The 27,045-nt window shown below is 34.4% G+C and overlaps 1 protein-coding gene across 6 annotated transcripts; it reads left to right on the plus strand.

Annotated features, from left to right (window-relative positions):
• The first annotated feature begins 1,553 nt into the window (after positions 1 to 1,553).
• On the plus strand, positions 1,554 to 12,308 carry LOC110817503 (SPX domain-containing membrane protein At4g22990-like). Of its 6 annotated transcripts, none has more exons than XM_022046069.2 (11): positions 1,558 to 1,770; positions 1,920 to 1,978; positions 2,297 to 2,417; positions 3,726 to 4,037; positions 4,245 to 4,349; positions 4,457 to 4,953; positions 5,189 to 5,490; positions 10,141 to 10,310; positions 11,280 to 11,470; positions 11,582 to 11,715; positions 11,797 to 12,308. In XM_022046069.2, the coding sequence occupies exons 2-11, from the start codon at positions 1,926 to 1,928 to the stop codon at positions 12,033 to 12,035; spliced, it is 2,124 nt and encodes a 707-aa protein (XP_021901761.1). In that variant the 5' UTR covers positions 1,558 to 1,770; positions 1,920 to 1,925; the 3' UTR covers positions 12,036 to 12,308. The 6 variants fall into 6 exon arrangements, with proteins under 6 accessions (XP_088073681.1, XP_088073680.1, XP_088073682.1 ...); XM_022046072.2 differs by having other exon boundaries at positions 1,559 to 1,770; positions 4,499 to 4,953; positions 10,144 to 10,310; XM_022046071.2 differs by having other exon boundaries at positions 1,560 to 1,770; positions 4,499 to 4,953.
• The last annotated feature ends 14,737 nt before the right edge of the window (positions 12,309 to 27,045 follow it).

A 27,045-nucleotide genomic window follows, 5' to 3' on the forward strand; every position in this document is an offset into this window, starting at 1 on the left:
TAGCATCCCTACCAAATAAATTATTATTCAATATAAAATATTCTTTAAATTTTTTTTTAAAAAAATTAATATTTGAAAAAAAAAAGTTAAAAAAAAATATAACAGAGCTTGATCTTTTGTTTGATAACAAAAAAAAAAAAAAAAAAAAAGCCAATTAACAGGTTCCACAATGTGAGAATATGAAGGAAGTCAAAAAAATAAAAACAAAGGGGGCCGCAACATCCACTAAAATTCCAAACTCGCTGCATTTTCTGACCATTTTCTTCATTTTTTATTATTTAAATGATTTTTATTTTTAACTTTTGGCCCAATCATTTGGATTCTCTTCCTACATAAACACGTGCTCACCCCATTTAAACCAGATATGGCAAACCACACCCCACGACGCCATAACTCATCCCTTTATTTTTTATTATACTTTTTCAGCAGGGACTAAGAGTATTAATTAATAGGGAATAACATGTTTACTAATAGCTCAATTAAATTTTTTAATAAATTATTTATGAAATTATAATATAAACCATCGTGACAATAAAGTTGACTAAAATCTCGAATCTCTGCATGAAGAGAACACGACATTAATGTAATGAGGTCTTGAATCCGTTATGATGTTGTGGTGAAATAAGTTCGAGACTAGCCAGTGCATGCATTTGTTTCGCGTCTGTAAAGCATGAGGAAAATAGCTTCATAGTCAAGTTTGAAATTACAAAAGGAGACACAAGAAAGGTAGAAAGAGAGAAGATATTTGAGAAGAGAGTCTACTGGTGTGGTGGAGGAGGGAAAAGGAGAGCCAATGTGTGGAGGAGGGTGTGAAGGAGATAGATGAGAGATGGTGGTAAAGATGGTGGAGAGGGTTCAAATAGCATATTAGACTTTGATGGGGAGAGTACAGTCATCAGCTGTGAAGTTTGTGATGCTTCCTAACTACTTCCATCGCCTTCCTCTATGTCGTCATAATCGAAGACAATATAAGCAGTTGGGTGCTGCTAATTTCAACTTCAACTAATGTATTTTGAGTTGGTTAATGTGAATGTACGTGTGATGATGCAACGTTCATGTGCTATCTATTTAAATACGTAATTATTGTTGACGGTATTAGCGAGTAATAAAAGTTAATAGTATAATTTAAATATTTTAAAAAATTGATGATTAATTTTAACTAAAAAAATATTTGAAATGCAGTTTGAATATTTTTTATAAATGAACGGTGAAATTATATATTTTGATATTTTTATTTAAATTTTAAATAAATTTAATAATGATAATAAAAAAAAAAGAACCCGTATGACAATATTATTTGAGAACAAAATTAAAGTAATTATAATTTTTACTTAATCTCTTTACAAAAGTTTTTTAAAAAAGAAACAACTATTCTCCTCCAACTTTGTTCAAGAAAAAATATAAAAAATAAATAAGAGTATGAAAATAAAATATAAAAAATAAATAACAATAATGATAACGTCTATATACAATAATAAAGTAATAAATTAATAATAATAGAATAATAGTAATAATTAATAAAGCAAAAACCAGCACCGTGAGCGTTCAAGGCCAGTTCTGCCATCACCAAGAACGACGCCGTTTCAAGTCAGGTTCTCTGGAAATAAAAGGGCGTGAAACGTTCGAATTGTTGAGGAAGGGAAGTTGGCTTGGTGGCGCAGGAAACGGGAAGAAGGGAGACACGTAGAAGCAGAGGCGTGCACAGAGAAAGAGAAGAAAAAAGATAAGCGCGCGGGGTTCGTCGCCTTCGAGATCCTCGGAGGATTTTCGGTGAGAAGCCTCATATCCCTTCGCCAATACGCCCTGGTCATTTCGCTCTTTTCTTTTATGCTGACTTCTATGTCTTCCAATCCATTTCCTGCGATCAGTGATGCTGTTTTCTCTCTTCTCTGACCTAAGTTTTTGTATTTTCAATATAGTAAGAGATGGTTGCCTTCGGGAAGAAGTTGAAGGAAAGACAAATTGAAGAATGGCAAGGGTATTTTGATATATTGTCTTATTTTTTGCTTTCTAGTTACTTAGTAATGCAATTTTTATAAAAAACATGGAAGTTTCACTCAATAAATAGGAAAACCAGCTCCGATTTGAAGCGCAACTTTCCGCTTGAACATTCTTATGCTGATTGTTTTTTTTTTTTCAAAAACAAAAGTAAAAACTCAAAAAATTCTGCATAATTACCAATTCATTCTAATATACTAGGTTGTCCTACTATTAATTTTTCTTGTTAGATCACTCAATACGTTTGGCTTACAGTTAACGTGGAATGTAAGGTAGCTGGATTTTATGTTTCTTTCAGATATTACATCAATTATAAACTAATGAAGAAGAAGGTAAAACAATATGCTCACCAAATTGAAGTTGGAACTCAAGATCGTCGCCATGTTCTCAAGGATTTCTCAAGAATGCTGGATAATCAGGTATTTAAATCAGATACATAGAGATGTTTATTTTCTTTTCATGGAGATATGTTGCGAAACTTGGACAACTTGCCTTCTCTCAGTTTGGAACTCATGCATCATCTAATGCTCAACTTGCCTTCTCTGAGTGAAAATACTAGTTTTTTAGTTCCATACAAGAGGTAGCAGTAGATCAGCAAGGAATCCTATGATGATTCCAGAAAGCTAAATATTGTTCAGGTGTCAGTCTTACAAAATATAACATTTCAGTGAATGGTTTTATATAGTTACTACATCCACATGCTTCAGACTTGAGGTGGTTTGTGCAGATAGATTCATATCTATATTTTTAAGTTTTAAGATATCCGTGTTAACTCTCTTTCTCATCTCAGACCCATACTTGTATACATGTGCATTTACATGTTTATGTCTGTTGTTTGAGATATGTGTTTTTACATACAAATATATATGTAAAATCTTTGTGCCTCTCCTGATTGAAGGACTCACGACGTAATGTGATATGCGAACCTCTTATACTGTGGTGCTGCACAGTATTACTGCAGAAAAGTCTGTGGTCAAGTGCTTTCCCCTTTTTATTATTATGTTTTGGATATGTTTCTCTTTCTTCGTTTTCTTGGTAATAAAATGAAAATTTTATATGGTTGCTCGGTTAGAAAAACAACTTTTTGAAAGTAGAAAACTAGGGAACATGTTCTAGGCAACATGTTTTTCGCTTTTGTGATCAAGGTAAAATTAAATCTAATTCTATTTGATAAGTTTTTTTTTTCATGATGTATGAATAATTACTAGTATGCCTCTTAATATTATTACTTCACTTTATTTATAAAATCCCTAATTATTATTATTAACTAATAGAAGCATAAATAACCATCAATTGACTGGTTTTGAACTAATTAACGTGAACAACACATTCGAGAAAAGGATAAGGTGTAAAGAGCATGAAAGAAAATGTTGCAGTGGGGGGTGGACACAGAAGGACCTTGTAAAGAAAGTGATTTTAGAATCTGAGTTTTTTAATTTCTTCATTGGGGAACATGGAAAATTGTTGTCTTTTAATTCTAATAGAAAACATGGGACTTTATTTGCTTTTCCGCTTTTAGTTGTGCAAAAACACTTTCTTTTACCTTCTAGAATCTACTTTTCTACTTTGTTGCTAACAGATACCGATTCTGCAATATTGCTTTCATCTTGTAAGATATTGGGGAAAACACCCAATTTTCTAGATCACTAGTGTTAGATAACAACCTAAATTTCTGTGTTAGAATGTAGCCTGAAATGGGACATGTTTTCTTGGTACGATGATTGCAGATTGAGAAGATTGTCCTTTTCCTGTTGGAACAACAAGGAATTCTTGGAAGCAGGTTAGCTAAGCTAGGAGAAAGGCATGATGCTCTTCAGGGGCAGCCAGACATATCTGAAATAACTGTACTACGAGAAGCATACAGAGAAGTAGGACGAGATCTTTTAAAGCTTCTCTTTTTTGTCGAGATGAATGCTATAGGTCTACGGAAGATCCTGAAGAAGTTTGATAAACGATTTGGCTATAGATTCACTGATTACTATGTCAAGACTCGTGCTAATCATCCTTACTCACAACTGCAACAAGTGTTAAAGCATGTGGTAATGTGTCACGCCAGAGAGGCTTTTCATTCATCTTTCATGCACTTTAAAATAAAGAAGATGGTCTTCTTCTCTTCTTTTTATAACGAGTTCTCACTTTTGGTTATAGCCTGTGGGGCAATGTCAGAGAAATATAAGGTGGAGAAAGCTAGTTAGTTGTCAGGATTTTTTCCATTCAAGCTAATCATCTGGCAAATAAACTTGCAGGGATTAGGGGCAGTCGTGGGAGCAATATCCCGCAACCTTCACGAGCTCCAGGACCGTCAAGGAAGCTACTTATCAATTTATGATCAGCCTGTTCTTCCACTCCAGGTGTCCTTTTATACATTCTTCAGACGCTCAACTGTTCTTGTATTAGTTTTCATATTTCCCCTTGTATCTGTGCGTCAACAGATTAACCCCTTGTATACATTCTTCAGACTGGAGGTTTTGCTGTGGCATTGACTGGCCTTAATCTGCAGGATCCTGTGGTTGATTCAATAAAAGCTGCTGTGGACAGGTTAACCCATTCGACGAACGTCCTTAACTTTTTGGCACAACATGCGCTCATTATGCAAGAGGAGCTACCTACTCCGACAGAGGAACGCGTTGATGATCAGAGATACCATTTTATGTCTCTCCTATTGAATTTGGCGAATACATTTCTTTATATGGTCAATACATATATTATTGTCCCTACAGCAGATGACTATTCAATGAGCCTTGGAGCTGCAGCAACAGTTTGTGGTATTGTAATTGGGGCAATGGCTGTAGCACAGGTGTTTTCTTCAGTGTATTTTAGTGCTTGGTCAAACAAATCATACTTCAGACCTCTTGTATTTAGTAGCATTGTTCTTCTTATTGGGAATACAATGTATGCTTTAGCTTATGATCTTAACTCAATTGCGGTTCTTTTGCTCGGCCGTCTTTTATGTGGGTAAGCTTTCTTCTTAATTATTTTGTATGTTATAACTCTAACCTGCTATAATATGCCTTTTCTTACTTCATTTTTCAGTTTGAGAAATTCTATCTTCTTTTAAAACTTCCAAACATGGTGTATTGGAAAGTAAATATGCTGAGAGTATCAGATCGAACGTTAACCTATAAACTCTTGAAATCTTTGTTTTTAGCTGCAATCTATAGATTGACAAGGTTGTTTATTCTCATTGCAGGTTCGGTTCTGCCAGAGCTGTTAACCGACGGTACATCAGTGATTGTGTACCATTAAAAATACGAATGCAGGCATCTGCAGGTTTTGTTAGTGCTAGTGCTCTTGGTATGGCATGTGGTCCTGCTCTAGCTGGTGTACTTCAGATCAACTTTAAGATCTACAAATTTACCTTCAATCAAGATACTTTGCCTGGCTGGGTTATGGCTGTGGCTTGGCTCATATATTTAGTATGGTTGTGGATATCATTTAGAGAACCTGCCCGTGAAATTGAAGAAATTCCTACAACAAATGAACCAAATCCTGGTATATTTATTTTTATCACATTCTTTTTTTCGCTTAACAGACTGTGTATATAATCATCCATGGTTAGTTCATGCATGCAGCAATCTGATTTAATACTGAATATTGAATTTGTGATGTTTGAAATCATTTCGTTCACATTAGAAATAAATGTGCTACACCCAAAATATATTAGCAATCTGTATCCAAATGGACCGGAGAAAATGACTTGACTTTTTCTTTGGGACATACTGGAAGAAAGAAATTATGGTTATTTGATGGCATATTATAGAAATTCATTATTTTGGGGCAGTTCAGCCCAAATTGTTGCAGGTGCTTATGCAGACGATTTAGGATAAATAGGATTGATTTGTCTAATTCGGGGTTTTGGGATAAAAAAAATCTAGACATCACACCTAGAGTTCCTTAGACGTTATGTTTAAGAAGTCTTAAGTTTCACACTTATGATTTAATTGCATCACATAACTAAAAAATTAAGAAAATCTCTAAATATTATTAGATAATAGAATGCTCAAATAAGTGAAATTACAAGTTATTTATAATAATCTCTAAGATGCCTTTCTAAATAGAACTAAAATAAAACATAGTAAATTGATAGGATTAAGATTGCTAATCCTAATAAGAATAAGAAACTAATAATAATAACATTAAGAAATCAACCCTAATACAAATAAGAACATATATTAATGTAACAAAACCACTTAACATCTACTTTAGGAAGAGGGCTAAATTGGAAAAAGATTGTACAGAGGCAAAAGGGTCAAATTGTTGAAGGGTAAAATAGATTTTCTATTCACCACTTGCTTAGGGAGTTATCAGGGAGGAAGAGGTTGTTTCTAAATATAGCCACTTGCAGGTTGTTAAAACTGCAAGCTAGTTGCAGAAGGTGTAACGAGAAGGAGCACCTAATAAACTGGCGCATCCATCCTGTCTGAAATCAGTCTGTATAAAGGCCTTGGATTTGAATGGAAAAGCAGAAAATAGTCAACTCAAATATTCTCTGAAAGCTCTCTCTCTCTCTCTCTCTCTCTCTCTCTCTCTCTCTCTCTCTCTCTCTCTCTCTCTCTCTCTCTCTCTCTCTCTCTCTCTCTCTCTCTCTCTCTCTCTCTCTCTCTCTCTCTCTCTCTCTCTCTCTCTCTCTCTCTCTCTCTCTCTCTCTCTCTCTCTCTCTCTCTCTCTCTCTCTCTCTCTCTCTCTCTCTCTCTCTCTCTCTCTCTCTCTCTCGATCATTTTCTTCTTCCCTTTCTTCTTAATTCCATTTGACATTCAGTCAAGACCATGAGCAAAATCTCTGACAAAGTGGTATCAAAGCCATCAGAGCTGATGAAGACTTATGCTTCTGTCATCTCACAAACTATGTCCAAGGGAAAAGCCATGATGGTGGAACTGCCAAAGGCGTTGTCTGCTGAACTGACTGCTAAAGAGGTGACCAAGAGTGGACCAACTTCATGACAGAGATGTATGATATTCAGCGGCAATGTGGCAATGGCCTGGCCAAATCATGGAGCTTTTTTGGGGTGGTACAAGAATTATTAAAGTGTTGAGCCTGTCTGCGCAGCCAACTCCAGGAAACACCGGGCGAAAAGGAATCTTCTCCTCTCCTTTTTCATGCAAACTAGATGAAAAACATTACCACGACCCAGGCACTTAATTAATGTCTCGAGATGTATCTTTACTGCATGGCCCATCAGCAATCAAAAACTTGGGTTAAATGGTTGTCTGCTGTCGAGTGGTGGTATAACACTTTTTATCACGTCTTAAGATGACACATTTCCAAGCACTTTACAGATATGCTGCTCCACATTTTGTGGACATTATAGATCTTTATTCAACCTCACCCTCGGTGGAGGTGTTCCTGTTCGAAAGAGAGGAGACTAACAGAACCATCAAACAACGGCTCTTGAAGGCTCAAGCAGATGCCTGTCGAACCTACCCCGTCTACCATGTGTCCTAACTCAAAAGATACAACGTGGGCAAAGAGGTGATCATACAAGACTTACCCGCTAATACTTGGGAAGGCGTAGTAGTGCGTGAGTATCCACAACATGTTTTGCAACATAGGATCGTCCTTTGTGGAAATCATCCTATGGACTAGGTTCTTATCCAGTGGAAAGGCACTACAGTAGAAGAATGCACATGGGAAGACTACGATGCATCTGATAGTAATTTCTCAATCTTAACTTTGAGGATAAGGTTGCTGCTCAAGGGAAGGGTATCGTAACAAAACAAACTTAAGTCTACTATATGAAGAGGGGTAAATTGGGAAAAGACTGTGCGGGGGCAAAAAGGTCAAATTGTTTAAGTGCAGAATAGATTTTTTTTCTTCGCCACTTCCTTAAGGAGTTATTGGTGAGAAAGAGGTTTGTAACTACAGCCACTTGCAGGTTGTTTAAACTGCAAGCAAGTTGCAGAAGGCCTTTATAGGGAGTTATTTTCACAAGTTCAACCAACTTTGTGTTGGCAAATCAAACTCTTTGTGCATCTGATATTTCATATTAGTTGAAGTATTCTTCCATTAAATTAAGCCAATCAAGAAAGAAATCGAGGTATCTTCTTCTATCAAAATCAGGAGCTTCGTCCTTTTACCCTCTTGGTGATATCTCCAGTGTTCATCGATGTGTCTTTTATCGATAGTTTGTTTAACTTGTACATTTTGAAGTGGTGGATCTACTTGTACCGTACGTAAGTGTTTCGTTTCTTCCAAGACTGCTTTGATCGTATTTTGCATTGCTTCCAATTTAGTATTAGTGGTTGCCTCATGTCTCAAGCTTAGCATTTAGTTCAGCATTAGTCACCATATTGAAGCTTAATTTATTTTTTTTCGAAATGTCTGGTTGAATCGGGAATTCATCACATGAGCCAAAATAGAACAGATTGCATGAGGTCTGGCCGCGCAGGGGCTTCGCGCGCCGGCTTCCAATTAGGCTGTTGGGCAATCGGCTCAACTGGAGGTGTTGGTCCCAGATTGGAGCCTGGTGTACGACTTGACAGCACAGAAGTTCATATTCATGAGAGTCAACGATTATGCGAGTTTGCGTCAGCGAGTGTGGTGGTTTCTAGTGGTGTTCCGTGCGTGGCTTCGGGATTCGGCCAATCAGAATCTTCTGGAGCTAAAGTAGTGGTTGTTCCAGCAGGTGGCTGGTGAACGGTGTTGGCAGCTGTTTTAGGGGTTCTTTAATATTTTTTTTTCCAGATGGTTTTGGGGCTGTTTGGGTGCATAGTTTTGAGACTTCCGTTGTGGGGTTCTTTTAGCTCTAGTATCAAATTGATGTAGGATCGATAGGGTTGATTTGTCCGACTAGGAGTTTGGGAATAAAAAAAAATCTAGACATTAGATTTAAGGTTCCTTAAACATCACATCTAAAAAGTCTTAAGTATCATGGGTTTGCTTTGCATTACACAATCGGAAAATTGAGAAAGTTTCAAAATATTATTGAATAACTGAGTGTTTATCAGAAAACAAAAATTAAATAATTGAATACTCCAATAAGTGAAATTAAGCAATTTATATTAATGTCTAAATAATATTTCCTATATAGAACTATCTTTTTTGAATAGAAATAAAATAAGAAATAATAAATTAGTAGAATTGGGAATATTAATCCTAATAAGAATAAGAAATTAATACTACTAATACTAAAAATATCAATCCTAGTACAAAAGGAAAATATACTAATAATGAAATCCTAATTACTAAAACTATAATAATATTCCTCAATAATATAGACTTTTAAGTACTATAGTAGTTTTACATTTAACATAATTACAATCTCTAAATTATTGAAATATCTAATACTAGCTCATTTTGCATCAAGATGTTAACTGTGGTAATCAGGGATTTGTTTTCCTGGCTTAAAATAGTGAAGAATCATGGATAAGCATTCAAATCCTGTTTCCTAATTGCGCTGTTTGGGACTAGATAGATTGTAAAGCATTGATGGTAGCTTCTTGTGCTTCCGGTCAGAGTCGGTTGTAAGTCCTCTGTTAATAGTGGCAAAATGACTTTGTTTAATGAGTTTGTTGGGCTTAAGAATCTTCGTCCATAGAGCTGCTCTTCTGTCCAATTGTTGTGTTAATCCATTACCCATCATGCAAACAATGGGTAGAAAAAGAACTCCTCAGGATGTATTGGAACATTATAGTTGGTTGTGATAAATATAGATGCCCATAATGATGGGTATCAAAATCTGTGACATGGAAGAAAAGTTGAGCTGCTGCAGCATAGGTGGGAAGTAACACTAAGACTAATAATGTTTTTTTGTTTGTTTATGCCTAACTGGGCCGTAATTTGATGTTAGTGGGATTGAACCCGCCTGGCCAACTCCATAAGGGAATGGCCTGTCCTCTGATGTGAGTGCTCTGGGGCTATGACTAGTTTCGGTCAGTACTACTATTTTTATAGAGCTTGTTGTAAGGTTTTCATTCTGGATACTAATTAGAGACGAGTTATGTTCTACACATTTCTGTTCGCATCAAAATGATAAAATTGAATAGTTTCATGTCAATGTCCTGGTGATTAATTTTATCTGTGAGGAAATGGCCCCTTCTATAAAATAGAAATATTCTAATTATGTATAATACTGTCTGATTAGAATATTCTAATTAAGCATAATACTGTCTGATTAGAATATTAAATCACTAAAATGACAACAGCAGAAAATGATGCCCTTGAGAAAGGTCTTAAACAACAATTGCTCACTAGTTCTGATGAAAATCAACAAGAGGAAGATGAATGTGACGGAAGTGAAGAAGCTCCAGAGGAATCTCGTGTGGCAGCAAACTCGATTGGCTCAGCTTATAGACTTCTTACTCCCTCCGTGAAGGTACTTTATTCATTATAGTGATTAGTTTAGCAGCTATGATTGGTTTAGCAGCTATATCTTATGTTTCAGTTAGCTGTTCTTTTTCTGTTTAAAAAATGGGTTCTGAGCCGGTTAGGTCTTGTTACAATGAACATTTTCTCAACAGAGTTCCTTACCATGAACATGAATGAGCAGTCCATCAAGCTAGTTTTTAAACAAGGATGAAATATTGCAGTTCTTCAATCTCTTGCCAAAAAAATTACTATCTAATTCAGGAGTGCCAATTTTGATCAATTGCCTACTAATCACTCAGTAAATACTAATTTGGTTATATATTAGCTAGAAAGAAGCAAAAGATAGAGACAAGTAGGATTTTGGAGTTCGAAATGTGTTAAGTGTAATTCGATCCAAATGAAGCTTAAGATGAGATATTTGTTTTAGACTTCTGGCTATCTTGTTCATTACATTGAGTGTAAATGGTAATTGGTTATAATACTTTGGCCATGAAGGATCTCTTCTTTTTTGTTTCCTGGTGATTCCAAAGGTCATATTTAAATAGATGTTACTTGTACCTACTTGTGAAAGTTTGACAAATTATAAAAGGAGAAAGGACTGACTTCATAAAAATTCAACAAAAAAATACTTTATTTGTAGGCCAGATAAGCATGCAGAAATATTTGAAGTATGGCTTTTCATATAATGGAAATAAAAAATGGCAAGTTTGACAGGCCCTTCGAGGAGCAATGCAGAAATCACTTGAAACTAGTATGATGTTAGTACCACTGAAGAGGTGGTCCATAGACGGGTTTACCTTCATTTTGAATAGAACATAGATGGTTTTCACCTTAGCAGCTAGTTTATGAATAAAAAGATCAACATCATATGCATGAGAAACTTTTAGGCAACAATTTCTTTTTCATAAATATTCATAATCAGATATTTTATTCATTTTAATTGATTTGGTTGCCCTAAATTTTATATCATTTTCAGGTTCAATTGTTGATATATTTCATGCTCAAATATGCCATGGAGATTTTACTTTCAGAATCCAGTGTCGTTACCACATACTATTTTAAATGGTCTACAAGCTCAGTTGCCATTTTTCTTGCGTGTCTTGGCCTGACTGTTCTCCCTGTAAACATTGTGGTGGGAAGTTACATTAGCAATATGTTTGAGGACCGGTAAGTATTTCAAGTTGTGTCTTGCTTCTGGTCAATTTTGGCTTAGGTCAAAAGCTCCTGAAATGTTTGTTGTGCCCTTCTAGATATTGATTTTCTCTGCTTTGATTGCAGGCAAATTCTTTTGGCATCGGAAATTATGGTCTGCATTGGCATACTCCTTAGCTTCCACTTAATAGTTCCATACACTGTGCCACAGTATGTCTGCTCTGGGCTTATCATGTTTGTTTCTGCTGAGGTACTCGAAGGTGAGATATTTTTCTATTCATTACTTCATAAAAAAGATGATCAATGGATTGTTATGAGTGATATCCTCCAAATTGATCCAGGTGTGAACTTATCTCTGCTGTCTCGAGTGATGTCGTCAAGACTTTCCCGCGGAACCTACAATGGAGGACTGCTTTCAACCGAAGCAGGGACAATTGCACGAGTTATTGCAGATGCCACCATAACGCTGGCTGGATACTTGGGCGAGAGTCAGCTCTTGAATGTCACTTTACTTCCTTCACTTCTCATTTGCATAGCCTCCATTGTTGCCACCACCTTTACCTATAACTCTCTTTATTAGTTCACAGTATTTCCGCTAGTCATAGTACAACCCCAATCCGTTTGTTAATTTTTTCCCATTTCTATTTCAATTCTTTTGAGGTTCATTTTTCTCCTTCATGCTGTATATTGTCTAAAAAAAATTGTTCATTAGGTTTTTTTTTCCCCGCCCCCCCCTCCTTCAATTGAATTGTAATATATTTTTCTTGCCCCAGTTGGCTTTAGATTCCATCTTTAGCTTGGCCCCAAAGCTTGTTTGATAAATTGCAATAAAGTGGACTGAAGTTAACAGGTATATTTGTTGTTATAAAGGGAATATATATTCAAATATCAAGCAACTTTTTACTTTTTTTTTGTTGTTTTATTTATGTAATTTTTTGTATGAAATTGCAGATGGAAGGAAAATAAACTATATGGAGGGGAGAGGAAAGGGAAAAAGAAATTGTTCAAGTTTCTCTTTGCTTAGTCTGACACTTGAGAAATATGAGAGAAAACCATCCAAAAAATGAAATTGCAGAGAAAAGGAAGAAATTAGAAAAAAAAAAAAAAAAGTAAAAATAAAAAATTGGATTTGACATGTACTGGAATTTTACCCTTATTTTATACTTTAATTTGTACATTTCTAACTATATTTAAATATAATTTTGATTATTTTAATTAAAAAAAAAATTTACTAATTATAAAATATTAATTTTATCTATTAAGATAAAATTCAATTTAAACACTGTAACATTGATAACATATTACTGAGTTAATTTTTAAATTTTATTAAATTAAATATTATAATATTATTTCATAACGTGATTTTATTTTAAGTCCTAATTAATCTTTCTGAGTCTCATCCTAACTTTAATCTTAATTCGACTTAGAGGCACATCGCCCCTCCCAAGCGTGCAAAGCAATTGAAAATATAAACTTAATCCATTGAAAGAGTAGAAAAAATAAAAACATCTCTACACAATGACGCAGAAGTCACAAATTTATATAATTTATGGCGATGAATAACATTTTTATTTTTATTTTTCAATAAAATCTGTACAATTTAACAAAGCTTATCTTTTTTTTTTTGCTGAATTATGAACTGGAAGACAAAGCCACAAGCATGATAAACAGATATTGAAGTACAACCTCATGAGTTGCTTAGTGCTTTGGATGGACTAAGAATTTAGTCAAATAACTGTTCAGTGCAAATGAAATTAAAGTACAATAGAATTGCAATTATATTATACTATTTGATCCAGAACTAGTATTAACTTATTGAAATCTAATCATTAGGACTGTAATTGAATTTTATTTTATTTATTTTTTTCAGATTTTTCAATTTTATAAGTCAATTGAAAAACTGCAGTGGACTAATTATGTTTTGAGAATAAAATTTAATAGTATAAGTTATCAATTTAGTCCTTTTTCTACTTTGGTTTCTGTAGTTGTTGCAGCCTGTCTCTTGGATGATGAGGGGACATCGTTTAAGGTGTTTGTTTGGGTAAAGGGAAACATCCCATTTAGGCACCTTATTGTATCTTTTTTTTTTTTTTTTGTCCAATTTGTATTTTTCAACTTTTACCTTGTATCTTAGATTGACTATAGTCTTGTTTTTGCTAATTCTTATTATGAAGTCGAGCATTTACGAATTTGATATTATAAATTGCACCATACAAACATCATGTTATTGAGCAAATGATGAAGCCATAATCGAATTGATGTGTAATTCTTAATCTTATAATTTTAGTATTGTCGATGTTCATGAAAATGTTATGTATATTTTTAATTGATCATACTTTACTTTATTTGTTTGAAGAAAAAGAAAATAAATATTTATTTTTAACTTTTAAATAATAATTTATATACTATCTGATATGACGAGTATGAACATGGTATATGTCAAAAAGCAAATTTTTTTCATGAGAATAATATAATTGTGAACAATTAATTACTCTAATAAATGTATAATGTTTGTTGTTAGGAGTAGAGAAGTTGACATATTATTATAATCATATTGACTATATAACAATTAAAATAATATACAAATAAAAACACATACGATAACACAATATGACTCAAATTAAATTTTGTATTGATGAAAAGACGTATCATTCATTTATTTGAATAGTAATATATTGTAAAACAGTTTAGATTTAATTTTTATTATTAGTTTATACGAATAAATCATCACTATTGGCACAACAAAACCATATTATTTAAGAATGAAGAAAATAAATTAATTTTGCATCCAAGATTTTAAAAAGATAGTATATTTGGGAACATGTAAGTCCACTCTACAATATTGCATAAGGGTGAACAAGGTTTAGGCAATGTCGTAATTGGATAAGAACTAAGTAACTTTTAGGATCTACCATTAGAAAGATAAATTTTATATGTTCTAGTTGGATTAATATCTCAAGCTTATTCTAAGCATATGACTCAACTATACATGGATTTTTTATTTTTTCTTTGTGATAATTCTATAAATTTTTCCAATATTATTGTATTTTATATTATAATTTTAGTATTATTATAATAAAAATTTTAGTTTAATTTTTATAGGCAAATGTTTTACAATGATTTTATTTTAATTATATGATTAAAAATATTAAAAATTTGAATTTAATTGTTGACCAATTAACTCTCGATTTAAGATCCTCAAATACTTTATAAATTTACATTTATATCATTAAAATTTCTTTCACATGGAAATAATCACCCAACTTACCCAAACAGTCAAGTATATAATTCAGTGTCATAATTATTAAACCATTTTTAACTCACCCCTATCAATTTATCCACAGTTTACTGTAATTCAAAATTTTGTTCATATGACTCTTTATCTATTCCCTTTGACATTAAGAGTCATCGATGATCAATGTGTATTTTCGATGACAGAATCATCCACATTGGCCCCAGATCCATCGATAAATCCATTGATAAAAAATCCATATATGATGCTGTTGATAACCAACATTTTTGTTGATATGTTAGATCTGTAGCATACATACAATCTATGATCTTTATTACATACATTTCTCTCTATATATAATATCATTCTACATGTATTGTGAACTTGTATAAATATATGCAACATTAATATATAATGTATACAAAATATACGTAATTTTCTTATAACGCTAAAAGAATTCCTAAAACTTGAACCCTCACTAAAAAGAGGAGGAATATGACACAGGATATACCCTCCAAGATCAGGTCTCTTCCATACATCCACACTCAAAAAGCAAGCATCACATTCTCTTTTTCTCTCTTCCTTTCATCACATACACACATGCATACATACATACATGTGTATGGTTATGTATAAAGGAGAGAGGATATCCATGGGATATGCTATTTGGTGATCCCATACAGATTATTCCTTTTGGTAAGCATGTTCTAAACGAAAGAGTCGATCCTATAAATTAAGATCCTTATGATTCATCCCTTTGTTAAAAATCAGAAGCCCAGAGCTCTAGCTTAATTTGCAGGAGTAAGCTAACCAGTTGTAGGGCTTCTCTCCCTTTGGCAGGTAGATACGAATTCATATCATCTTTTGATCAGTTTCAATTAATTACCCGCCAAAGGAGAGTTGCCCTTTAACTGATTTTGCTTATAACATAATCTCAAGAAACCTGCTCAAACTTTTGCTTCTCATGCATGCATGCACAATATAATATGTAAGGCACGACACATCTACTCACACAGTATCTAGAGAAAATAATTACCTAACATTTCCTAACTATTTAAAATATAAGTTCATGTGTAAAACTGTATGTATATATACATGCAGTAAACTGTTTAAAATATTATCATGTTCCGTCAATTATCCAAATTGATTGTTGAAATCTTTATCTCGTGGCCGCCTGTCATAAACCTATTACATGTTTTATCCAACTATGGAAGTTTTACAATATTGTATTTTTTACAAAGATGATATTCATCAATATTGACGTATTCCTGTTCTAATTATAGTGGTGATTTTAGCAGGTCTCATTAATCTAATCTAGAGAATAGCAAGAATAGCATCATAAGGTGATACAAATTAAACTTATTTTATATACTATTGGATCAATGTTGAAAAGTACATTTAAAGTTCCTTAATTCTACTTGTTTAATTTATCGAATTCTCTTCATTTTTTCTTTAATAACATGATTTGCATTTATACAAATAAAAATATTCATATTAGATGATGTAACTGTGCGCATAAATAAAATAGTTAGGATTAAATATAAAAGAAGGGTCGTAAGCTTTGAAAAATAAAAAATAAGTAAAAAATAGATAAAATCGAACTAAAAGAATAAAGAGAAGTATAACCATTAATTCTGGTCATTCGATTTTATTTTTCAATCATCAAGGTTTGTATTGAAATTAAAATCTCCTCATTATTAGGGTTTTTGAGAGAATAAAAAAGATAATAAATGAAATAGAATGGAAAACGAAGGCAATAAATGTGTTCAAAATAAATTAGTCATTTAAAAAATAAAAAAATTAAGTTAAAAAATTCAGAAATACGAACCAAAAGTTCATTCAACTTTTTTTTTTTTTTTTAATGTTTACTTTTGATCAATACACAGGTTTCTCTCATAACAAATGATGTTATTTTCAAATGGATTTCTCTCTCTTTCGTTTTTCATATATTTATACATCAATATTTCAAAACTTTTACTTAAATTTCAATACTTAACATGGGTGGGTTGCCTTTTGAATTCCTTATCTTGAGATAAGATTAATAATTTTTTGAAAAAATTATTAAATCAATTTTGACATTCATTATAATTTAATTTTTTAAAATTTTTTTGTTGCAATTTAGTTTTTATTATTTTTTATTTGTTTAAAACGTTGAATTTTCTCGTATTTCTTAATAGAAAAAATTAAAATAATTAATTATGTTTGAATGTTTTAGAGAACAGCTTAAAGAATGATTTTAAGTAATTAATAAATTAATCAACAAGAAATTAACACCATCAAATTGTTATTAATTTAATTAATTATTAAGTCACTATTTTGAACTGTTTTTTTAAAGTATCTAAACATAGTCTAATTATTTTAACTTTTTTTATTAAGAGATAAAAAAACTAAAAATTTAAAATAAATTAAAATTTTTATAATTATAATAAAAATATATTATGAAGTAAATTATAATAAGTATCAAATTTTGAAGACTAATTTATTAATTTGTTTTTTTATTAATAAATTCAAATTGCTAACTATTACAATACAAATAGCACATCATTATTAATTTAACATACATCTAGTAGCACATACTATGCATATTTTTTTATCGGTTATTCTTAATCAATAAAAAGCTTTTCGAAAATAATTTCTTATTTTCAAATGGATTTTGTGTCTCTTCGATTTTTATTTCTATATCGATTTTTCAAAATTTTATTTATATTTCAATTGAAATTTAACACTTAACATGGATTACTTCTTGAATTGAAGGTTATTAATTATTGCACTAAAAATATTATATTATTATTAAATTATTATACGGCTTATATGGTCGATGTTGTATAAGAAGCAAAACTTTATTTTAGTTCGAATGGGCATGAGTTCAAATTCCGTTCTCTACATTAAATTGCATCCATATATATAAAAATGCATTTCACTCCCTAGTTTTATTTTTATTTTTTTTTGTCGTTCATGTAATTTTGTTTTCTATGATGACTTTATTTGCATTTATAGAAATATATACTTTTTTATTTGTTAATTTTTTTCTAGAAAAAGAAGGTTAGAAATTGGAGGAGAAGAAACATATGAGAGGAAGAGCATTTATAAGTATTCAAATAAATTATAATTTACTCTTATTATAAGATGTCACATTCTTTTAAATGATAGATGTAGAGTTCTGAAACTTAAATGGAAATAAAGTTATAAATTAAATGCGGAAACGAAATAATAGAGTTATAGTTTACATTCTTTACACAATACTTTAGAATGCCCAATAGAATTATAAAAATGTTCATTCTAAACGAATAAACGAAAATTAAAGAAATGAATAAAAATCAAATAACTAAGCAATTCTAAGACGATTTTCATTAACTCTTGAAAGGAGTTCGGGTGGTGAATTATTCACAACTCCCTTATTGATCGGGATCTGAAATTTGGTACTCTTGATCTGAAATAGTTAATGAAGAGGTGAGCTACACTAACCCAGTAAGAATATTACACTAATTATCGACACAAAAAACTGAAAATTGATAAAAATAAGAAAAACAACCAATGAAACCCTTAATTTAATGTAAATTCATTTACTATAAAGAAAACCATTTATTTCATATTTGTGTAACAAGTCTTTCCCAACGATAACTTATGAAAACTCATATTCATGCACTATTATTTATTACATATAAGATAACAAAAAATGATCATTTTACATTTTTACCCATTTATCGATACCCATGAGGGTTTATAGGGATGTCTCACTACCCGTGAACTAAATATCCAATTAAACAATTAACCGATCATTTCCATACCCCATCTGGTAATGGGCACCAACGTTCCACCACCTCGATACTTCGTCTAGTATGAAGGTGAATCATATCTTCCAAACCTTACTGGTAAGGAATTTTTCATCCTCGTCCGACTGAGGTAACATTCACGGTACTGGGCTCGTTCGCCTTTTTCCGGATACCCAGTAAGTCTTTGTTATATAGATTTTCATCAGTATAACAATCAACCATGCAATAACCATATCTCATTTTGTATTCACCGTTCACTTAAACAACAATATAGTTTAACATAGCTAAATAACTAATGACCGAAATACCAAGACGCAATGCAGGAGAAACAAATAATAAAATAACCAAAAAGACCCTAAAAGTCATCAATTGAGTTGCACATAGTATAATAGTAAATAAATATAGGCAATACAGAAAAATAAACAGAAAATCAAAATGACTGTGAACTAACCGGTTCTGCTTCCACTAGTGACTTGTAATTATTTTTAAGGTTATCTAATTTTTCATAAAAATATACTATTATTAACTATTAAGTCTTAATTTGTTGTAACGGAGAAAAAGGTTAGGGATCCTTACCCGGATCGGTATTTTGGGACGTTGCACTATCTACTACACTTTCTAATGGGTATCAGATTTCCTGAATTATCCCTGTGGAATCCAAAACACTTTTTACGTACCTAAATATATTCTAAAAATCCAAAATCGGTGTCCAAAACTTATTCTGGAGAATTTTGGGGTCCCGATACGGCGCCATCGTCGTGCTCCTGCGTTGGCTTTGCAACTCATAGCAGCGGTTCGCCTCAACCTAGCCGGTTTTGGCCAAGTTCAGCTGCCTTTATACAAATCACAGTAAAAAAATACGTTAGGGGGTTTCGGTTGGCCGAAAAAATTAAAAAACAGAAACCTATTAGTAGTGAGATTTTCTGGGTGTGGCGACTTCGCCGGCTAACCTTCGCAGCTAGAATTTTTTCTTCAGTTAACCTGTAGATAATAGAACAGTGAATACAACGGTGAAAAAATTGCACGAAATAGAAAACGAAAAGGGTCTCATCGGAGGAGTTTGTGAATTTTGCCTGCAGTTTTCGGCTCACTCGCCATTCTTTTTACTCCGATATGGTCATAAGGGTGCTCATAATCAAATTCTGAGTGGGTAGGAGAGTTTTTACATTTTTTGGCGGTCAGAGGTGGCTCCGATACGGCGGCGGTCGGCTCCTTTCTTCGACGACTGGTTCTTCTTCTCCGGCGGGAGGTTGGAGGCTAGGCTTTGAGTTTAGTGTGATGCAAAATATTTATACCTATCTTGCGTTAATCTGCATCATTCATCGCATTTGATCTCGACCGTTTGATTACACCTAAGGAGAAAATGAATCTAGGTCATTCATCATATTTGATCTCGACCGTCTGATTGCGTTGAAAGAGAAAATAAATCTGGACCGTTCATCGCGATTTGATCTTGATTATCTTATCATGTTTAAAGGGGGAACAAATTCGAGCCATCCACGTGTGCGGATTGATCTTGGACCATTCGATCGCAGGGCATGTGGATCGCCCACGTGGCACCGACATCAGCGTGCTTTACCACACGGCGTGCTCTAGTTCGTCGGAGTTCTGACTGGGCAGTTCTACATGGCAAAAATTTTCTTATTTGTACTTTGACCCTCTAATTTTCGATTTTTCTTTTAAAAACACTCCCAAACCAAAATTTTCACCCATTTTTCTCAAAATTATTTTCAATTTCATCCATAACTTTTTTTTTTCATAAATTCAATAAAAATTAAAATAAATTTTTTATATATTTAAAATGTTAAAATTAATTCTGGGCTAAATTTTGGACCCGGGTATTACAACTCTCCCCTCTTTTTTTTAGTCTATCAAATTTGTCTCCCTCTCACTCAATTAAATAGTTGGGAATACTAGGCTCTGAAGTATGATTCTAGCTCCTATGTGGCCTCTGTATGTGTGTGATTCTACCATAGGATCTTAAGGAAATAAATTTTTCAGTTGCGGAGTACGCTTTTTTGGTTTACAATGCCCACTGGTACCTCCTCATAGGACAGATCCTGCTGGAGTGAAAGAGGCTCGTGAGCCAAGATGTGAGAGGGGTCCAAGTTGTACTTGCATAGCATTAACACATGAAATATATTATGGACTCCAGATAGTTCTGGAAGTAATGTCAGTCTGTAGGCGGTGGTAGCAATTCTGTCTAAAATCTCAAATTGTCAAATAAATCAAGAATTTAGTTTCCCCCTCTTGCCAAACCTATTAATTCCTTTAAAATGGGTGATCTTGAGGAACACTCGATTACCTTTCTTAAATTTTAAATCCCTCATCTGGGTGTTCGCATAACTCTTCTGCCTACTCTAAGTTGTCTGGATGTTCTTCATAATCTTAACTATTTTAGCTGTAGTCTCCTCCACAAAATCTAAGTCAAATAATTTTTTATTACTCACCTCTTCCCAATAGATCGAAGATCTGTATGGGCGGCAATATAACGCCTCGTATAAAGCTATGTCAATACTTGCTTAGTAGCTGTTATTGTAGGCAAACTCTATTAAGAATAAATGATCATCTCAATGTCCTCCTAAGTCAAGAACACAAGTTCGGAGCATATCCTCTAGTGTGCGGATCGTCTTTTCTGATTGTCCATTGGTTTAAGGGTGGAATGTGGTACTAAGAGATAATTATGTTCCCATAGCTTGCTAAAAACTATATCAGAACCAAAAAGTGAACCTGGTGTTCTTGTCGGATACTACTGTCACTAGCACTCCATGTAACCTAACTATCTCTCGAATATACATTCTTGCTAACTTGTCTAAAGGTCGGTCATCTTGATGGCCAAGAAGTGAGAAGACTTGGTGAGTCGATCAACAATTATCCAAATGGCATCATGTCTCAAGCGTGCCCTAGGCAATCCTGTCACGAAATCTATTGTGATGTGTTCCCACTTTTACTCCAAAATCAGTAATGACTTAAATAGGTCGTCTGGGCGTTGATGCTTTGCCTTGACCTGCTGACATACTAAACACTTAGAAACAAAGTCGGCTACCTCTCTTTTCATTCTGTTTAACCAAAATTAGGGTCGTATACTTTGATACATTTTAGTGCTTCCGATATGTATGACAAACTTTGAGCTATGAGCCTCTGTCATGATGTCCCTTTTTAGCTCAATGTCACATGGAACACACATTTTGTCCTGAAATCTGAGCAACTTGTCGACAGAGACTCGAAATTCTGAATTTACTCCCTATTATGCATCTTTCCTGAGAACTGTTAGAGTTAAATCGGCGGATTGAGCTTCATTTATTCTTTGGATCCACTCATGTTGAACAGTCTGGTGGGTCAAACATATAACTCTCTTTAGGTCCTGAAGTCGTATATGTTGTGTGGTCCCTATTACCCTGCATTCTGAAACCATTAGGTGAACTAACATATCTGCACTTTTTTTACTGAGTGTGTCGGCTACCACATGACCCTTACTCGGGTGATATAAAATATTACAATTGTAGTCCTTGAGGAGTTCTCTCAATTGTCTCTGACGCATATTGAGATCCTTTTGAGTGAATATGTATTTCAAACTCTTATGGTCGGTATAGATCTAAAAAATCTCCCCATATAAGTAATGATGTTAAGTCTTTAAGGCGTAGATAATTACGACAAGTTCTAAGTCGTGGGTGGGGTAGTTTTTCTCATGACTCTTCAGTTGTCTGGACCCATAGGCTATGACCTTCCCATGTTGCATCAGAATACAACCCAACCCCAGGTAGGAGGCATCACTATAAAATGCATATTTACATGTCCCACTCGGCAAGGCCAACACGGGTGTAGTAGTCAACCATTTCTTTAGTTTTGAAAGTTCATTTCACAGTTCTCATTCTACTCAAACCTAACGTTTTTCTTTGTGAGCCGAGTCGAAGGAGCAGCTAGGTAAGAAAATCCTTCTACAAACCTGCGATAATAACCTGTCATTCCAAAAAAGCTACGAATCTCCTTGACTGATGTTAATTTCTCCCAACCAAGCACTGCTTCAACTTTTTTGGGGTTCACTGGCACTCCATCCCTTGATATGATGTGCTATAGGAAGGTAGTCTGCTTGAGACATAACCCACAGTTACTCAATTTTGCATACCACTTCTTTTCTCTGAAAACTTGTAAAACCTGACTCATATGGTGAGCACGCTCCTCTCTATTTTTTGAATAGATCAGGATATCATTGATAAATATAATGATGAATTGATCCAGGAATTGTCTGAAAATCATGTTCATCAAATCTATAAAGATGACTGGTACGTTGGTTAGTCCAAATGGTATGACCAAGAACTCACAGTGTCCATACCTGGTTCAAAAAACTATTTTGGAAATGTCTTCTGCCTTGATATATACCTGATTGTAACCTGAACGCAGGTCTATTGTGGAGAAAACCTGAGTACCCTGCAACTAATCAAAAATGTCATCGATCTTAGGGAGGGGGTACTTATTCTTGATCGTGACTCTATTTAATCTCATGTAGTCAATACATAACCTTAACGTCCCATTCCCCTTCCTTGTAAATGTGACTCCAGCACCCTAAGGGGACAGACTATGTCGGATGAACCCACTATCATGCAATTCATTGATATGTTTTCTCAGCTCTTCCATATCAACATAGCTCATGCGGTAAGAGATAACCAAGATAGGCTAGGCACTTGACTGAAGATCTATGGTGAATTCAACTTCTCTGTCCACTGGCAGTCTGGGTAGTTCATCAGAAAATACATCCGAGAAGTCTTGGACTATCGTAATCTCTCGAATGTAAATTTTTTTCTTAGATTTGCCTAGTTAGAGAAAACAGCCGAGTTAAAACACTTTGTAATAGGAAAATTGCTACAAAGGAATAATGTTTAAAATTTTTTATTAATTTAATAACTCTTCATTAAGAGGGTTAAATACAAATTTTGACAAATAATCTACGGTGGTGTGATACACCACTAGCCAGTTCATTCCTAGGATTATATCAAAGTTCCCCGTGTCAATCTCTATTAGGTCCACACTCAATTTTTTATCTGTTATATCTATGATACAAACTCTGTATGTAACCTCCCTTAGTAGTATCCTACTCCCAAGAGTAAACACAAATAATACAGAATCAAGTCTTTCAGGTAATACATTCAAGTTTAATGTAAAAGCATGTGAGACAAATGAATGTAAAGCACCAATATCAATTAAAACATGTGCAAGATGATTACAGATAGTGTACGTACCCTATATCGCGTATGGGTTGGCTTCTGCATCTTGCTGAGTGAGGCTGTAAACTCTGCATTAGATAAGAAGTCGGGCCCGGTTCTAATTCCTTGGGCACTCTCTCGCGTAGTGCTGGGCACTCCCACATATACAGCAAGTATTGTTGAGACAATAGCAGGGTCAGTCATGATCTTTACCACAATACTAACAAGTCTTACTGCATCCTATGACCGGAATATGAGGAGGAGTTTGAGTCACTAACCTAGGTCTCTTGTTCTGCTGAACAAGTGTAGTGGGTGCTGGTCTGCGGTGTAAAACCGGGGGCTTGAGGTTCCCTATTGTTTGAGAAAAAATGCGAAGGTTCCTCTCTACTAGTTGTGCCTTGGCCAGAACGACTGAGTAAGTACTGAGCTCGAACACATACAGCTTATGTCTAATATCAAGACGGAGACCTCACTCAAACTTTCTTACCTTTCTGCCTTCATCCATCATGCTCTCAGGGGAATACCGACCTAACTCTAAGAATTTTCAAGCATATTCTAATATAGTCATATCACCCTAGATTAGGTGTGCAAACTCTATTTCCTTCAGATGTTGAAAATACTCTGAGAGGTACTCTGCATTGAAGGCCATCAGGAACTGTTTTCAAGTGACTAGAACGGGTATGGTGGCCTGTTTAAGCTACCACCAGCGACCTGCCTCTTCCACTAGCATATAAGTGGCAAGTATAACTCTTTATTCGGGAACCACCCCAAGAGTCATGAAAGCTTTCTCTGTCTCAGGTAACTAATACTCAGTCTCTTCAAAGGAGGATATCCCTACAAAAGTATATGAGTTTAGTCTTTGGTACCTCTCAATGTAGCATGGGTCTATCATAGGTAGAACTGGGTCTCATGGAAAAGGGACTGGATTGTGCTGGGGTAAGGCTAAATGGCCCTGTGGTGGTACTGGATGATACAGTAGAAGCACCAGATTGTAATGTGGTGGTGCCAAGTGATGCGGTGGGGGCATCAGACTATACTGTGGTGGTGCCGGATGAGCAGGATTGTACCAGGGTGGCTCAAGATCCTCCTACTATAGGGTGGCTCAAACTGTGGCAACGGGGGAGGGTCAGGTAGCTCCCTCCTTTCCTCCCAGGTTTACTGGGCAACGAGGAGTCTCTCCAGCATTTCAAATAGTCGGTTAACATCCTCTCGAAGCGAACTCTCTCGGGCTGCTCAGGAAGATCTGTACATGCATTTCACAAGAAATGGTTGAGTGATAATTCATTTTTTTGGTGTTTCCTTAGATCTTTGTGTAAGGAATGGTTCTGAAGAACGCGGCTCTGATACCAAATGTAGAGGCCCAAAATTTAAATGAAAATAAAGTCATAAATTAAATGCAGAAAGAAAATAATAGAGTTAGGATTTACATTTCTTACACAATACTTTAGAATGCCCAATAGGGTTACGGGAATGTCCATTCTAAAAGAATAAACAAAAATTAAAGAAATAAACGAAAGACAAATAACTAAACAATCCTAGAATGACCTTCACTAGCTTTTGAAGGGAGTCAGAGTAGTGAACAATTCATAACCCTTTTGTTGATCGGGATGTGGATCTTGATTCTCTTAATCTGAAATAGTTAATGAAGGGGTAAGCTACACTACCCTAGTAAGAATATCACACTAATCACAAATATGAAAAATTAAAAATTGATAAAAATTAGAAAAACAAACAATAGAGCCTTTAATTTAATATAAATTCATTTACTATAAAAAAAAAGTCATTTATTCCATATTTGTGTAGCAAGTCTTTCCCAACAATAACTTATGAAAACTCATATTCATGCACTATTATTTATCACATATAAGATAATAAGAAACGATCATTTTATATTTTTATCCACTTACCGGTACCTCTGGTGGTCCATAGAGATGTCCTCTTACTCGTGAACCCAATATGCAATTAAGCAATTAATCGGCCGTCCCCATACCCCTTCCGGTATGAAAGTAAACTATATCTCCCAAACTTTACTGGTAAATGACTTCCCAGTCCCGTCCGACTGAGATAACGTTCACGGTAGGGTTCTTTATGTACTCGGCCTATCTACCTTTTCCCGGGTACCCAATAAGTTTTTTTCATACAGATTTCCATCAGTATAACTATCAACCATGCAATAACCATATCTCATTTTATACTCACCGTTCACTTAAACAATAATATAGTTTAACACAGCTAAATAACTAATGACTAGAATACCAGCATGCAATACAAGGGAAACAAATAACAAAATAACTAAAAAAATCCTAAAAATCATCAATTGAGTTACGCACAGTATAATAGTAAACAAATATAGGTAATATAGAAAAAATAAATAGAAAATCAAAATGATTGTAAACTAATCGGTTCTGGCTCCACTAATGACCTGTAATTATTTTTAAGGTTCTTTAATTTTTTATAAAAATACATAATTATTAATTATTAAGTCTCAATTTACTGTAACGGAGAAAAGGGTAAGGGATCCTTACCCGGATCGGTGCTTCGGGATATCGCACTATCTACTATGCTTTTTAATGGGTACCGAGTTTCCTGAACTATCCCTGCGAAATTTAAAACACTTGTTACGTACCTAAAAATACTCCAGGAATTCAAAATCGGTGTCTAAAACTTTTTTCGACCGATTTCGGGACCCCGGCACAGCGATGACGCTGTGCTTAAGTCGGCTATGCCGCTCACGATAGCGGTTCACCTCGGCCTAGCCAATCTTGGCCAGTTTTGTCTGGTTTCGGCTGCCTTTATACATATCCCTCTGAAAAAATACATTAGGGGGTTTTTGTTGGCCAAAAAAATCAAAAAACAAAAATCTACCGATGGTGGAGTTTTTCGAGTGCGGCGGCTCCACCAGCTGACCTTTGTGGCTAGGATTTTTTCTTCAATCAACCTGTAGAAAACAGAACGGTGAATACAATAGTAGAAAAATCACACGAAACAGGAAATGAGAAATGGCTCATTGGAGGAGTTTGCGGGTTTTGCTCGTTACGGCACCACCGAGCTTTGCCCACGGTTTTCAACTTACCTACCATTCGTTTTGTTTCGATATTGCCACAAGGGTGTTGGAATCGAATTCCGAGTAGGTAGGAGAATTTTTACATTTTTTGGCAGTCAGAGGTGGCTCCGGTACAGCGGCTGTCGGTGGTCGCCTCCCTTCTCTAGCGACTGGTTCTTCTTCTCCGTCGGAAGGTTGGCAGCTAGAGTTTAGATTCAGTGTGATGTAAAATATTTATACTCATCTCGTGTTAATCTGAGTCGTTTATCACGTTTGATCTCGACCGTTCGATTATGCCTAAAGAGAAAATGAATATGGACCGTTCATCGCATTTGATTTTG

This window comes from Carica papaya, chromosome 4, assembly GCF_054855325.1.
Source record: "Carica papaya isolate Zhongbai chromosome 4, ASM5485532v1, whole genome shotgun sequence".
Classification (NCBI taxonomy): domain Eukaryota; kingdom Viridiplantae; phylum Streptophyta; class Magnoliopsida; order Brassicales; family Caricaceae; genus Carica; species Carica papaya.